At 45.5% G+C, this 15,092-nt stretch overlaps 1 protein-coding gene across 1 annotated transcript in view; it reads left to right on the forward strand.

Moving 5' to 3' along the window:
• Positions 1-4,697: 4,697 nt before the first annotated feature.
• The window catches only part of LOC126998200 (uncharacterized), a 70,733-nt gene continuing 60,338 nt past the window's right edge, over positions 4,698-15,092 (forward strand). The window contains exon 1 of the mRNA XM_050859659.1: positions 4,698-4,996. Coding sequence (XP_050715616.1) covers positions 4,703-4,996 — 294 coding nt within the window. The 5' untranslated portion in view covers positions 4,698-4,702. The remainder of the gene's footprint in view (positions 4,997-15,092) is intronic.

The raw sequence follows: 15,092 nt of genomic DNA on the forward strand, positions 1-15,092 counted from the left end.
AATACAAAAGTGAACACGAGTTTATAGTGCGATATCCAGACAGAAACTTGAAACATACAAGACTAAAGAAAAGTTTTTAGTACGATATACATACAGAAACGTCCAGCATTAAAAACTAAGGGAGAGTTTTTGGTGTGATATGCAAACAGAAACTTGCAAATACAATGCAAAGGTTTTGCTATGTTCCGACTTACATCCCTCACGTGACCTGCCGAGAATAAGCTAAAAGACATTGTATTAACACACGGCTGCTAAGTTCAATAAATAAGAGAATTCGCAATGCAGTCTATGTTGCTGTGTGTGTGTGTGTGTGTGTGTGTGTGTGTGTGTGGCGTCTCCACCACTTAATTTATGAGCATCACAAAGTGTGATGGCATCCGCCCTCACCTTACCGCAAGTTGCTGGGACGCGCAACCTGTGTGGATGTGTGAGCGCGCATGTGCGCGTGCGTGTGTGTGGGTGACGAAGAAAAAGGTGTGTGTGTGTGTGTGTGTGTGTGTGTGTGTGTGTGTGTGTGTGTGTGTGTGTGTGTGTGTGTGTGTTTCCTTGATGTACTCACATTAATTACAATAACTGCATATTACACAGCGTTCAAAGCAAGGTAGCAAAAAGTGTGTCATTGTGTGTGTGTGTGTGTGTGTGTGTGTGTGTGTGTGTGTGTGTGTGTGTGTGTGTGTGTGTGTGTGTGTGTGTGTGTGTGTGTGTGTGTGTGTGTTTGTGTGTGTGTGTGTGTGTGTGTGTGTGTGTGTGTGTGTGTGTGTGTGTGTGTGTGTGTGTGTGTGTGTGTGTGTGTGTGTGTGTGTGTGTGTAAGAAGTCCAATAGATTAGTTAGGCAAGAATGCTTGTTTCTGAAAACGTGCTGGGTGTCGGAAATTATATTATTGTCTTCTAGAAACTGTACAAGTTTGTCTCTAATAATCTTCTCGAATATTTTGCCTGCCACTGATGTCAGACTTATGGGCCTGTAGTTTAATGCAACGGTGTCTCTTTTTTTGAAAATCGGGGTGACGTTCGCCATCTTCCAGTCTCCTGGGACCTTGTTTAGTTGAACTGACCAGTTGAATATGTTAGTGAGTGGCTGAAGTATTTGCTGTTTAAGATTTTTAAATAACCGCGGGGAGAAATTGTCTGGTCCCGTTGATTTGTTCGTGTTGAGTTTGTCCAAGTACTTTTTCCCTTGGTCGCATATTGTGGTATTTTCCAGGGGCGTGATCCCCCTTTACGGGTCAGGGCCTTCGGGAATGGTTTCGATGTACTCGACTGTGAATACGGATGCGAAGTTATTGTTGAGGATTCTGGCCATGTGTTTACTGTCCTGGGTTAGAGATCCGGTCTCATCTGCCAAGGGACCAATATTGGATTTTACTTTCTTTTTTGCCCTGATGTATGTGAATAATTTTTTGGAGCTAGTCTTGATTTCACGAGCTATTTGTTTTTCATAGGTGCGTTTACTACTCCGAATAAGGGTGCGACAAGCTCTGAGGCTGTTGTGGCACTGAGTACGGGCTTTGACCGTGCCATTCTCTTTCATTAGGTTATAATTCCTTTTTATCATGTTTACTGCCCTTTTTATTTCTCTGGTCATCCACGGTGGATCCACGGTGCCATTTACTCGCCTGGATTTCGTAGGCACTTTTGCCTTCTCTCCCCTACACAAAGCCTCACAAGGAGGCCTGGTGCCATAGCCCTGCTGACATTAGTGTAGGATGTTTGCGTCTCGTCCGTCCCATGTAACCCTAACTGACCCAAGTCAGCCGCGTTATTGTCCTGGCTAATGGGTGCTATAACTAACTCGCTCTGGAGCGAGTAGAGAGCTGATCTAGCCCAATATGGGGGGTTACCCCTTTGGGGGATTCTGGCGGAGGTATCCCACCAACGAAAATTTCTAGCATTGGTTGTTTTTTATTCAGGAAGATGTACTGAACATTTTACAACAAGTCTCACTGGGTTACTCAATCAGCTGATCTAGTTCAGTATGGGGGGGTCACCCCTTTGGGGGCTTCTGACGGGGGTAACCCACCAATGAAAATTTCTGGCATTGGTTGTTTTTCATACAGGGAGATGTGCTGAACATTTTACAGCAAGTTTCACTGGGTTACTAATAGGGATGTGCCGATACCAAAGTTTTGACCGATACCGATACCGATAACCCAATATTTGACAAATACCTATACCGATACCGATACCTGTGCACTGATTTTTTCTACAACAATTCTAGCAGCTAAAGGGCAATATCAAATGTTAACAAAAAAATACCCACTACTCGTTCTTCCACCATAGAAGGGAAGAAAGCGAGGGAGGAGGCGTCTCGTGAGGTCTAGTTGACTCAGCTAGGTTAGCTTTACCTTAATTGCTGATATTTTGAGTCTGGCGGACCCCACCCACCAGTGAAAATGTCTGGCACCCATACGCCAAAGATGTGGAGATGGTGCCAATTAAACAGAGAGTGGTTTAGAGTGGTTACCCTTTGGGGTGACCTAGCTGATATTGTGGGTGCCATTTCAGACGTCTAGTAACCACACCCACCAAGGGGCACCCGGCAGACGTCCAGATCCTTTGATTAGGACCCATGGCCAATGTGATAGTACACGTAATAACTGGTAACCTTTTCAGCTAGGCTCACCCCTCTGGGCTCCCGGTCTATTAATGAGGGTGAAGGAGGTGGAAAGAGGGGTAGGGAAAATGGAGGAAGAGGGGGAGGAGGAGGAAACTAGTAAAAGGAGGATAGAATGTGTGATACATCAGAGGGGACGACTTTGCAAAATTCAGAGAGAGAGAGAGAGAGAGAGAGAGAGAGAGAGAGAGAGAGAGAGAGAGAGAGAGAGAGAGAGAGAGAGAGAGAGAGAGACCGATCCCACGGTACCTTCGGGGGAATCGCAGTCTGCTTCCGTGACGGTCTTGCTGTGGAGGCCCTCGATGTCGACATGGAACGCCACCTCGAAATGGCATTCTTCAGGCTGTGGACAAGACAACGCGACTCCATCCTCCTCTGTGTATGCTACCGGCCACAGTGGCAGGGGAGCGACCCCATCCACTTCCTCCACACAAATCTCGACACCCTTCTGCTCCAGCATTCCTGCAAACATCTCATTGTGGTGGGGGACATGAATCAGTACTTGGTGGCAAGGTAGTTCGAAGACCTTCTGACCATGTACGGCCTCACGAACCACGTTGATTTCCCTACACATATTTCCGGCTCCTCCCTGGACCCAGTCATTACAGACCTGCCAGAGGAAGTGGTCACCTGTCATCCCCTAAGTATGGTTGGTTCCTCTGACCATTCTGCTGTTCTCACCACCATCAAGACCTCAATAGAACACGACGGAGCCACAGCCCGTGTGAACTGGTTGTGGTCCCGGGGAGATTGGAACAGCCTGAAGGCAAATCTGGACTCCATCGTGTGGACGGATATCCTCCACGGAGACGTCAACACCCAAGTGGAGAACTTGACAAACCTTCTTCTGTCTCTGCAACAAGAATATGTGCCCAGCCAGTCATATAAATCAAAACCAATTGATCAGCCCTGGTTCGGCTATCAGTGCAGGATAGCCGCGGACACCAAGAGTAGGGCTTGGCTGCGTTACAAGTCCCATCCTTCTCAGCATAATAAAACCTTACACAGAGAAGCCTGCAAGAACACGAGCCGGGTGCAAAAACAGGCTATACAACGCTGGAAGGAGGTAATGAAGACCAAGCTCAGCGGACAGTCGGTGGGTAACAAGGAGTGGTGGAGTGGAGTGAAACAACAACAAGGCCTCTCAGCCGACAACGCCATCCCACCCCTCGTCAGGCCAGATGGGTCAGTGGCTATACGCGACAAAGACAAGGCGGAGCTACTGGCGGCCCACTTCTCTTCCAAAATGTCAGTACCTGATCCCCTCCGCGCCCCCCGAAGCTGCCATCCCTCACCAGGGCCTCTCTGGAGAGTCTCACTGTCACCATGGAGGAGGTAAAAAATCTGCTGGTGCAAATAGACCCCAAGAAAGCCCTAGGGCCTGACAACATCAGCCCTCACCTGCTAAAAAGATGCGCTGGCCAGCTCGCCCTACCACTTACCACCATCTTCAATAACATCCTTTCCACCTCCAAGTGGCCCACACTTTGGAAGAAAGCAAGAGTGGTGGCCATATACAAGAAAAAAGGCAAACAGGACCCAAAGAACTACCGCCCAGTATCCCTCCTCTCCACTGTTGGGAAAATCTTGGAGTCCCTTATAACAACCAAACTCACGGCCTTCCTCGATGCCCACCATCTCCTCAACTCCAAGCAATTCGGCTTCCGGCAGGGAAGATCTACTGCAGACCTGCTGCTCCTTAACTCTGCCTCATGGAACCACTCGCTGGACAGGGGACTCGACACCTTCGTCGTGGCTCTTGACATAGCCGGAGCCTTCGACAGGTTTTGGCACCAAGGCCTCATCGCCAAGATGAAGAGCCTAGGTGTGCGAGGCGCCCTCCAGCAATTCACTGGGGACTACCTCCAGGACAGGGCGTTACAGGTGGTGATTAACGGCCACACCTCAAGCCAGCACCCCATCAATGCAAGCGTGCTCCAGGGCAGCGTACTAGGGCCTCTACTGTGGAATGTTTATTTCAATGACATTCTCCAGCTCATCCCTGAGGCCCAGGCGTACGCTGACGACTGCACCTTTGCCTTCACCAGCGACAGACAGAACTGTCAAGGCACAGTGTGTCGCATCAACATGGCACTCGACAAAATTATCGCCTGGAGTGGCTGCTGGCAAGTCACCCTGGCCCCTGACAAAACGCAAGCAATGGTAATATCCCGCAGGCGAGATATCAACAATCTAGCCGGGCCGGGGATACAACTGGAGGGGAAAACGCTACCCCTTCAAGACTCCATCTCCATTCTCGGAGTGGGGTTCGACGCGGGACTCTCCTTCACCAACCATGCTAAAAAAATATCAAAAAATGCAGCATGGAAACTCAGCTGTGTACGGCGCATCTCCCATCTACTTGACGCCAAAGGGACTGAGGTGCTCTACAAGGCACAAGTACGCCCCCTCATGGAGTACTCCCCCCTCGCCTGGTCCTCCTGCCCTCCATCCTACCTTGCAACCCTGGATCGTGTCCAGGCCAGAGCCCAGCGTCTGATACAGCGCACAGGTCCTCAGCACGCGCGTGGCTCCCTGCAACCTCTCCAGGAGCGCAGGGAAGTGGCAGGTCTGTGTGTAATGTTCAAGGCACACAACCTAAACACACCCCACCTGGCAGCTCTCAAGCTCCCTGCGCCCCCAACCCCCATACACTCCACCCGAGCAGCACCCCACAGACAGGAACAAGTGGCTGTACCCTTCTCCAGGACAGAACACCACTTCCGCTCCTTCCAGCCCCGCTACAGCCGCCTGTGGAACCAGCTTGTTAGCCACACCGACCTCCACCATCGCGCGTCACTTCAAGACTTCAAGCGGGAGGTGAACAGCTGGATTAGGACTTCTAGGCAGTAATTCAATGTGTCTTGTATGTAGCTATAGATAGATGAAGCTTAAAACCTTCAACTTTAGCACAATATTCTGAAAGCCCTGTTTAAATAAAAAAGAGAGAGAGAGAGAGAGAGAGAGAGAGAGAGAATTTTTTTTGTGTGTGTGTTGTTAATGCATGCAAGTGGTATTAGGGCTACCCTTCGGGGCCTTGTTGCCGGATTGGTCGTTGAAGCATACAGGTGGGCGGGCAGGTACAGAGGGAGGCAGCAGGGGATGGACCACTAAAGAAAGGAGTTCCGGTGGTTCCTTTTAGCAAGTCTAATTTAACGATTGGGAAGGTTAGGTTTATCGGGGTATTGGTGGCTCGGCTGTTTGCGGTGTTGGTAATGAAGGAAGAGGTCAGGTGGTTCACTCACACACACACACACACACACACACACACACACACACACACACACACACACACACACACACACACACACACACATATAAGAACTGGGACGATCACATTCCCAGTGATGTTATATGCATGGACTTCCAGAAAACCTTCGACAAAGTACCGCACGAGTGACTCCGAAAGAAACTACAATCTGCGGGTATTGGAGCTAATTTGATCGCGTGGATAAGAGATTGACTAACCGACAGAAAACAGCGAATGCTACTCAACGGACAGGCCTCCGAGTGGCTTCCAGTTACGAAGGGAGTGACTCAAGGGTCAGTGCTGGGACTCATCCTCTTTATCATATGTATCAACGACCTAGAATCAGGACTGAAATCCTCCCCATCGAAATTTGCTGACGACACCAAGGTAGGTGGAAAGGCCCTCACAAAGCCCGACTGCGAAATCATCCAAAAGAACCTTAATCAAATCATCGAAGGGTCGGAAAATTGGCAAATGTCCTTTAATGTTGACAAATGCAGTCATGCACATTGGGTCCAGAAATAATAATCACACATACATCATGCATGGAAAAACCCTGCAGGCGGTGCAGGAGGAAATGGGCCTTGGAATCACTATCAGCAGTGACCTGAAACAATATAACAAAGCCAACACTATGCTCGAGTTCATAGCGAGGAACTTCGAATGTAAAACACCAGACGTAATGCTATCCTTGTATAATTCCATGGTAAGACCGCATCTCGAGTATCCAGTACAGTTCTGGTTTCCTAACTTTTTTTTTACAACAAAAGAGCCGGCTCAAGGGCTACTTGCCGCTCCCAACAACAGAAAATAGTAGAGTGGCCAAAAGAGAGGTCAATCTCGGGTGGAGAGGTGTTTTAATACACTTCTTGAAAGAGGTCAAGTCATAGGCAGGAGGAAATACAGACGAAGGAAGGCTGTTCCAGAGTTTACCAGTGTAAGGGATGAAGGAGTGAAGATGCTGGTTAACTTTTCCATAAGGAGTTTGGATAGTATAGGGATGAGCAAGAGTAGAAAGTCGTGTGCAGCGGGGCCGCGGGAGGGGGTGAGGCATGCAATTAGCAAGTTCAGAAGAGCAGTCAGCGTGAAAATATCGATAGAAGATAGAGAGAGAGAGAGACAACAAGGCGGCAGAATTTAAGAGGTAGAAGACTGTCAATAAGAGGAGAGCTGATGAGACGATGAGCCTCAGACTCCATTCTGTCCAGAGAAGCTGTGTGAGTGGAGCCCCCCCCACCACGTGTGATGCATACTTCATACGAGGGCGGACAAGGCCCCTGTAAATGAAGAGCAGCTGTGCAGGGGAAAAGAGCTGGCCGAGACGATACAGAACGCCCAACCTCGAGGAAGCTGATTTAGTGAGAGAGGAGATGTAAAGTTTCCAGTTGAGATTTTGAGCTAAGGATAGAGCAAGGGATATTTAGTGTTGAAGACGGTGACATCTGAGTGTTATCGAACAAAAGGGGAAAGGTGTTTGGAAGATTATATCGAGTTGATAGGTGGAGAAATTTAGCTTATGAGGCATTAAAGGACACAAGGTTCCTTTTACCCCAATCGGAGATAATAGCAAGGTCTAAGGTTTAGCACTCTGCAGCCTCCAGTGTTGAGTCATGTAATTCCTGTTGAGAGGCTCTTCTGTTGAGAGAAGTTGAATGATGCAGAGTGGAGTCGTCAGCGCATGAGTGGATATGACAGTTTGTTATGGAAAAAAGATCATTGATGAATAACAGGAAGAGAGTGGATAATAGGACAGAACCCTGTGGATCACCACTGTTGATAGGTTTAAGGGAAGAACAGTGACCGTCTACCACCACAGAGATAGAACGGCTGGAAAGAAAACTGAAGATAAATGAACAGAGAGAGGGATAGAATCCGTAAGAGGGCAGTTTAGAAAGCAAAGACTTGTGCCAGACTCTATCGAATGCTTTCGATATGTCTAGCGTAACTGCGAAAGTTTCACCGAAACGGCTAAGAGAGGATGACCAAGAATCAATTAGGAGAGCAAGAAGATCGCCAGTAGAACGCCCCTTGCGAAACCCGTACTGGCAATCATATAGAAGGTCAGAAGTGGAAAGGTGCTTTTGAATTTTCCGGTTAAGGATTGATTCAAAAGCTTTAGATGGACAGGAAAGTAAAGCTATAGGGAGGTAATTTGAAGGACTGGAGCGGTCACCCTTCTTAGGCACAGGCTGTACGAAGGCAACTACAGAAAGGACATCGATTTACTGGAAAAAGTTCAACGACGAGCCACAAAAATGATTCCAACCTTGAGAGCTCAACCATACGAGGAAAGACTCAAGCGACTTAATCTCTTTACACTGGAGAAAAGACGCCTACGAGGGGACCTGATTCAAGTCTTCAAGTACCTGAAAAATTTCATCAACGTCGATCACTCAAAGTTTTTTGAACTGCAAACAAACTCAAGAACTAGATATAACGGCTTACCCATTCAATCAAATCAATGAAGCACAGGCATCGGCAGGAGTTTCTTCTCAAACCGAGTCATCCGCCACTGAAACAATCTTCTCTCAGAAGTAGTAAATGCGAATACCATCAACTTATTCAAAAATCGAATCGACCGTCATTTCATTGCGACAGGAGTACACTGAATATCAAGGTGCTTTCATCTGCTCTGCGGGCACCAAGTGGCAGTCGAGCAGATTAAATCACCAGAGCGGGCAACCTCGTGATGAGCCAATAGACATTTTGTTGCCTGAATTTCCATGTTTCCATGTTTCCTCCTCTCCTCCTCCTCCTCCTCCTCCTCCTCCTTATTTCCTTTTTAAGCTCTTCCCACAAAAATTCGTCGAAAAGTTTTGTAAAATTTGCTCCAGCTTTCTTTCCTCTTCCCTTCAGTTTTTTCCTCTGTCATGTGTGTGTGTGTGTGTGTGTGTGTGTGTGTGTGTGTGTGTGTGAAAATGGTACTTCACTTATTTCATTTCCTCCCCCGTCTTTAACTTCTCATCCTCCTCCTCCTTTTCCTCCTCCTCCTCCTCCTCCTCCTCTTACGTACCATGTGTTCTCTACTCTTCCGTGGCGAAGGTAATACATATAAATGATGGAATATTTTTCTTGTTTATGTGTACGTTCTAAGCTCCCTAGTGTGTGTGTGTGTTTGTGTGTGTGTGTGTGTGTGTGTGTGTGTGTGTGTGTGTGTGTGTGTGTGTGTGTGTGTGTGTGTGTGTATGGGGGGGGTGTACATGGGTGTGCGTGTGTGTGTGTCTGTGTGTATGGGAGGGGGGGTGTACATGTGTGTGCGCGTGTGTGTGTCTGTGTGTATGGGGGAGGGGTGTACATGTGTGTGCGTGTGTGTATGTGTTACGGTTTCCATGGACGGAAAATATATAAGGTATGCAAAAAGATAGTAATTGAGTGCATATTTAGGATATCTTTTTCTAAACATATATGCCCAAAGGAGAAAAAGACAAACATACAAACAAAAAGACAAACAGACAAAGAAAACGACAAACAGGCAGACATTCAGACAAAAAAAATCAAGCCATCCCACTCAGCCTAAGTAAAAGCTCCCCTCCTATAATGAGTGAGTGGAGAGAGAAGCTAAATAAAGTTACACCCTAAATAAATTCTCAAGCCTCTGGGAAAAATTTCGTCTAACTTCTTAAAACTCGACTCACTAACTTCCTTCTGGGGCCAACTTCCGAGAGTAGCAGAGGACATAAAACAAATCGCCAAAGTTACCTTACCCTCCCTCCGTCTGGCTCAACGTTAAGGACAGCAGGTGAAAAATATATACAGAACAAAAATACTCGTTATAAATAGATGTGAGATTAGCGAGCCTTGAAACAACCAAATAAATATATGTGGCAAGGGCAGTAACAATGTCCCCCGAAGAAGAACGAGTACAAGAGGTACAAGTGCAATAATAAAACGAAAAAAGCAAGAAAAAAAGAACAGCAGGAAGAGCAAAAACAGGAGACAAATTGAGAACAAGAACAAGAAAATGAAAATGAAAAACAAGAGCAGAGAGAGCAAGAACAAGATATGAAAATCAAGAACAAAAACAAGAAACCGAAAAAGAGAAAAGGAACATGAGAAGCAAGAACAAGAAGAAAATTAAAAACAAGAATATAAATAAGAAAAACAGATTAAAAAAACACAGTATATAACAAAAACAAAAAAAAGAAGCAGGAAAATGGAAAACGAACATATCAAGGCCGAAGTATTTAACAATTACAAAAGAAGAAATTAAAGATAATCAACATATGCAATACAAGATCCGAACACGAACCCCTTGAACCTCTCCTGTAACCACCATCACCACTACCGCATCCATCACCATCAACACCACCACTACCACCACCACCAACACCACCACCACAACCAGCACCGCCGCCAACACTACACAAGTAAGCTATAGGTCTTAACACGCCTCACGTAGACTCCAACCCTCTCGAGGATCTAAGGCAGGCAGTAGATGGATCTTGAGTGACGGGGGTCGCCGGAAGACAGACAGACGAAGAGGAGGAGGAGGAGGAGGAGAGGGAGAGAGAGTGGGTTGAGGTGGAGGAGGAAACGGAAAAGGGAAGGAACGGTTGGTGGTTGCAGTAATCGTAGTAGTAGTAGTAGTAGTAGTAGTAGTAGTAGTAGTAGTATTGTCGGTTCTACGAGAGATGGCGGAGATTTTCCTTCAGGGGTGGACTCGCGGACTTGGCCTCATTGCTTGTGTGACGGTCTCCGCGCCGCTCATTGGCTGTTTTTTACTAGATCCAAGCTGCTGCAATATCGTTAGCCATGACATAACCTACTATCTCTCGCTCTCTGCTACCTCTTAACATCAACACTATTGGTATATAAATGTAGTTTTCCTTATAATCGCTCTTCCCTATGGCTGTTTATTAGTTAATTATCCACAAATATTAGACATATTTCAGGAATAATGATAGGACGATGAAGAAAATGGAAAGGTTGTTGCCTATGTCAATGTTTCCGTTGCGACTCCATAGCATATGTAAATTATGACTAAGCCAGGCCTAGAATATACCAAGAAATCTTACAATAAATGAGTTGATTAGACTGAAGCCTAACACTTTGTAGTAGTAAAAAGTAAAAAAAAGTATAGCTTCAACAGTCGCTTCAGTCGCTGGACATTGTCCGCCTACGTGCAGGTCTGACTTAGTTTTTGTAATCAATGTCGTTTCAGATTAATTTATAATAGTTCAAAAGGCACATATACTTATCAATAAAGATATTATTGCATTAGTTTTTATCGGTGCAATCTGTTACCTTACAACTCACAATGGGATTTGGTAGGAATACAAAGTCAACTTCAAGCGCGTCAGAACAAGTTAAGAATTGGCCAATGAGCGGGCGGTACCATCACCCATGCAATGATACCAAGCCCGCGAGTCCACCCCTGGAGGAAAATCTCCACCAGCTCTCGTGGAACCGACTACGGTAAAAGAAATAAGAAGTAGAAGTATTTTTCTTTTAGTAATAGTATCATCATAGCACAGAGGGGCAGAAGGAGAATTAGGTAATAAATGAAAAACGAAACAATAAGAGGTGGTAAAGGAAGAGGAAGAAGAGTAAAGCCATGCATGTGAAAGAGGAATATGTTAAAAGAGAAAAGATAATAGAGGGAAAAAACATAAAATCGTATATACGTAAAAAGAATATGCGAGAAGGATGAAGAGGTGGGAAGCAAACGGAAATAGAAGTTAAATCATCTATACTTAGGATGACTATGTAAGAGGCAAGAGATGGTAAGCGAAGAGGAAGAGGAGTAAAATCATATATGCGTGCAGGAGGAAGTAGGAGGCAAGAGATTATATTTGGTGGCTCCCTGGAGGCTAGTACACTAAATAGCTTTGAGGACATGCTGGGAGGATTAAGATTAATAGCTGTCGAGAGAGAGAGAGAGAGAGAGAGAGAGAGAGAGAGAGAGAGAGAGAGAGAGAGAGAGAGAGAGAGAGAGAGAGAGAGAGAGAGAGAGAGAGAGAGAGAGAGAGAGAGAGAGAGAGACAGACAGGTAGACAAAGAGAAAGACAGAAGGACTCAGACTGACAGACAGACAGGCAGGCAGACGGACAGAAACACAGATAGACAAAAAAAACAAATGCACACACACAGGATACAAGACAGACACAGAAAAATAGATATAGACAGAAACAAAGAAATAATAAAAAAAAACAGAAAACATATGATTAGAGAGAATTGGCAGAAAAGGAGAAACAGAAACAGAAATAAGCAGACAGACAGACAGACAGACAAACAGAATAAAAGCAGCAGAGAAGGAGTAAATGGAAGCGAAACTCGCACTATTGGACAGCAAAAGAACGTATGAAGAGAAAGAATAAAGGAAAAATGGAGAGAGGGAAGGGAGGCAGGGAGGATGGGAGAAACGAGGAAGAGAGAGAGAGGGAAGGAAAGATGTCAGGAATATTGAAATTCAAGAGAAGCGGAAATGGGAGAGAGAGAGAGAGAGAGAGAGAGAGAGAGAGAGAGAGAGAGAGAGAGAGAGAGAGAGAGAGAGAGAGAGAGAGAGAGAGAGAGAGAGAGAGAGAAATACCCCAAAAGAGAGTCATTCCAGTGTAAAAGTCCTCTATTATTATTCGTCTTCCTCTCTTTCCTCCTCCTCCTCTTCCTACAATTTTCTCCTCTTCTTCTCTCTCCTCTTCATCAGGCACTTACTCAATTGTCTTCTTTTTCCTCTCATTTCTCTTGTCTTTCTTTTCCTCTCCATATTGCTCTCCTTGTTTTCCACATCCTCCTACTCCTGCTCTTTCCCTTCCTCTTCCTCTTATTTGTTTCTCGTCTTGCTAGTTCATCTCTTTTCCTTCTTCTCTCCTCTTTCCCATCTTTTTAAATCTCCTCCTCCTCTTCCATTTACTACATTTTCCTCCAAACACAAGCACACACACACACACACACACACACACACACACACACACACACACACATACAAAACTTGTTCTTCCTTGTTGGACTTCCTTCCTCACATCTTCCCTTCCTTCCTTCCTTTCTTCCTTCCTTCCTTCCTTCCTCCTGTGTACAATCGTGGGACACAAGTGTTGACACACTGTCCACTGAGTTTCGTTCACCGGCCCCGACTTTAAAATACATACACCGCATGGAAAGAGGCTAATGTTCAGATATGTCACTACATATACACTCTCCATAATTTATTAGATATGAATGTGTCAGTTGTGCACACTGATAACAAGTTTTTAATTCGCGGACGAAAATGTCTCTTTACATTTCGTTCAAATTCAGTCATTGACAGCTAAAGCTGTTTACAATGCTAGTATGCATTTGAATAAATGTTGTATTCATTCCTGCAACGTCCTCGCTAATAAAATACGAAGAAAACATTGATAACGTGCAAAATTTTCTGATATTGTCTAAAAATATATAATGATACCACCATTTAACTCTCGCTTGTCAATATTATGCAATGACGTCATCGACCGTGCCAGCCGGCGCATTTAAGAAACTAGTAGACTATTATGAATTAAATTGAATTACAAAGCTATTATTTTGCATTTAAGAATATTAAACGATTCGTTTGCATATATGAAACTAGGCTATTATCTGCATTTACGAATAATAAGTTATTATCATGCATTTAAGAAAAGTAGGGTATTATTTTGCAGTGACTTTTTCTCTTAAGAGAAATTCATCTCTCTCTCTCTCTCTCCAGAATGCACACTGACGACCACAGCCAAGCAAGTATCTACCTTAAGGAATGCAGAAAATCTTATTACAGAGCGTGCACTAGTGGAAACAAAAGCGCTCATAACAGATTTTTCATAAAGAAACAGTCGTCGTGCAGTTGATGCTCACAGTTTCGTAAGAAAAATCCTTAAATAATATCTCTCTCACACCCATACACACTCTTTGATCCTTGCACACACCCACAGACACACATACATACGTCACATTTAACTCAAATGAAGTTCTGCTGGATAGTTGCCGTCATTCGCTATCGGCGTCCGAAACATTTTGGAAACTGTGTCAACACTCATGTCCCACGACTGTATTTATGGGTTCGTCTTCGATCAAGGATCTGAAATTCACTTTGCTATCCGTAACAAGACCTAACATGGCTCTTCTTCCTCTTCCTCCTCCTTCTCCTACTTCTCCTTCCTCCTCCTCCTCTTCCTCCTCATCCTCATCCTCATCCTTCTCCTCCTTCTCTCCTCCTCCTCCTCCTCCTTCTGCTCTTCCTCCTCCTTCTCCACATGAAAATATACTCAGTAAGATGGAAAGAGGAAGAGAGACCATGTGTAATGGAGGGTTTTTCATGTGTGTGTGTGTGTCTGTGTGTGTGTGTGTGTGTGTGTGTGTGTGTGTGTGTGTGTGTGTGTGTGTGTGTGTGTGTGTGTGTGTTTTACGTTGCTGCCTATTGCGCCGGTAGGCATCTTCCCGATGGGGCCTGATGGTCGGCCCAAGGCTTCTTCCAGGTGGGGCCTGATGGTCGGCCCAGCCCGTTCTGGCGCAGGCGAGTGTTTATAGTGGCGCCATCTTGCATTGGCACATGCTGCCCCCCGGAACTCGTTCTTGATTCGCTTGAACGGCTTCCTCTAGAGTCCGGGTTGATGGGTGGTCTTCAGGACATCATGTGGGTAGTTTTAAGCCACTCGGCGGTGACTGAAAAATCCGAGGTGGTAGCGTGGGGATTCGAACCCGCGTCGTCCATCACGCGGTGAATGTGGGCCCAGTACGCTACCAGTTCAGCCACGTGTGTGTGTGTGTGTGTGTGTGTGTGTGTGTGTGTGTGTGTGTGTGTGTGTGTGTGTGTGTGTGTGTGTGTGTGTGTGTGTGTGTGTGTGTGTGTGTGTGTGTGTGTGTGTGTGTGTGTGTGTGTGTGTGTGTGTGTGTTTAACAATCTATGGAACCGTTAAAAAGAGAGAGAAAAGTAGAGTATAATTAAATAGATAAGGAAGGAAAAAATAAATATTAAAAGGAAAAATGAATGAAAGAAAATAAGAAGGAAAAGACAGAGGAGACAGGGAGAAAGCAAGCGATGAAGAAAAGCAAAGTTGGAATGGAAACATAAAAAAAGAAAGAACAATAGAGACCAACCTTTTTCATATCCTCTCATTCCTCTCTCTTTTACTTCCTCCCTCTCTTTCACTTTCACTCTCTGCCTCCTCCCTTTTCTACCTCCCTTCCCACCCTCCTTCCTACTCTCTCTCTACTAAATTCAGTCAAAGGGAAACAAAAATCACAAGGGAGAAGCTAGGTCTTTATATGTACCCTTTCCCT

Source organism: Eriocheir sinensis, chromosome 2 (assembly GCF_024679095.1).
Source record: "Eriocheir sinensis breed Jianghai 21 chromosome 2, ASM2467909v1, whole genome shotgun sequence".
Lineage (NCBI taxonomy): Eukaryota > Metazoa > Arthropoda > Malacostraca > Decapoda > Varunidae > Eriocheir > Eriocheir sinensis.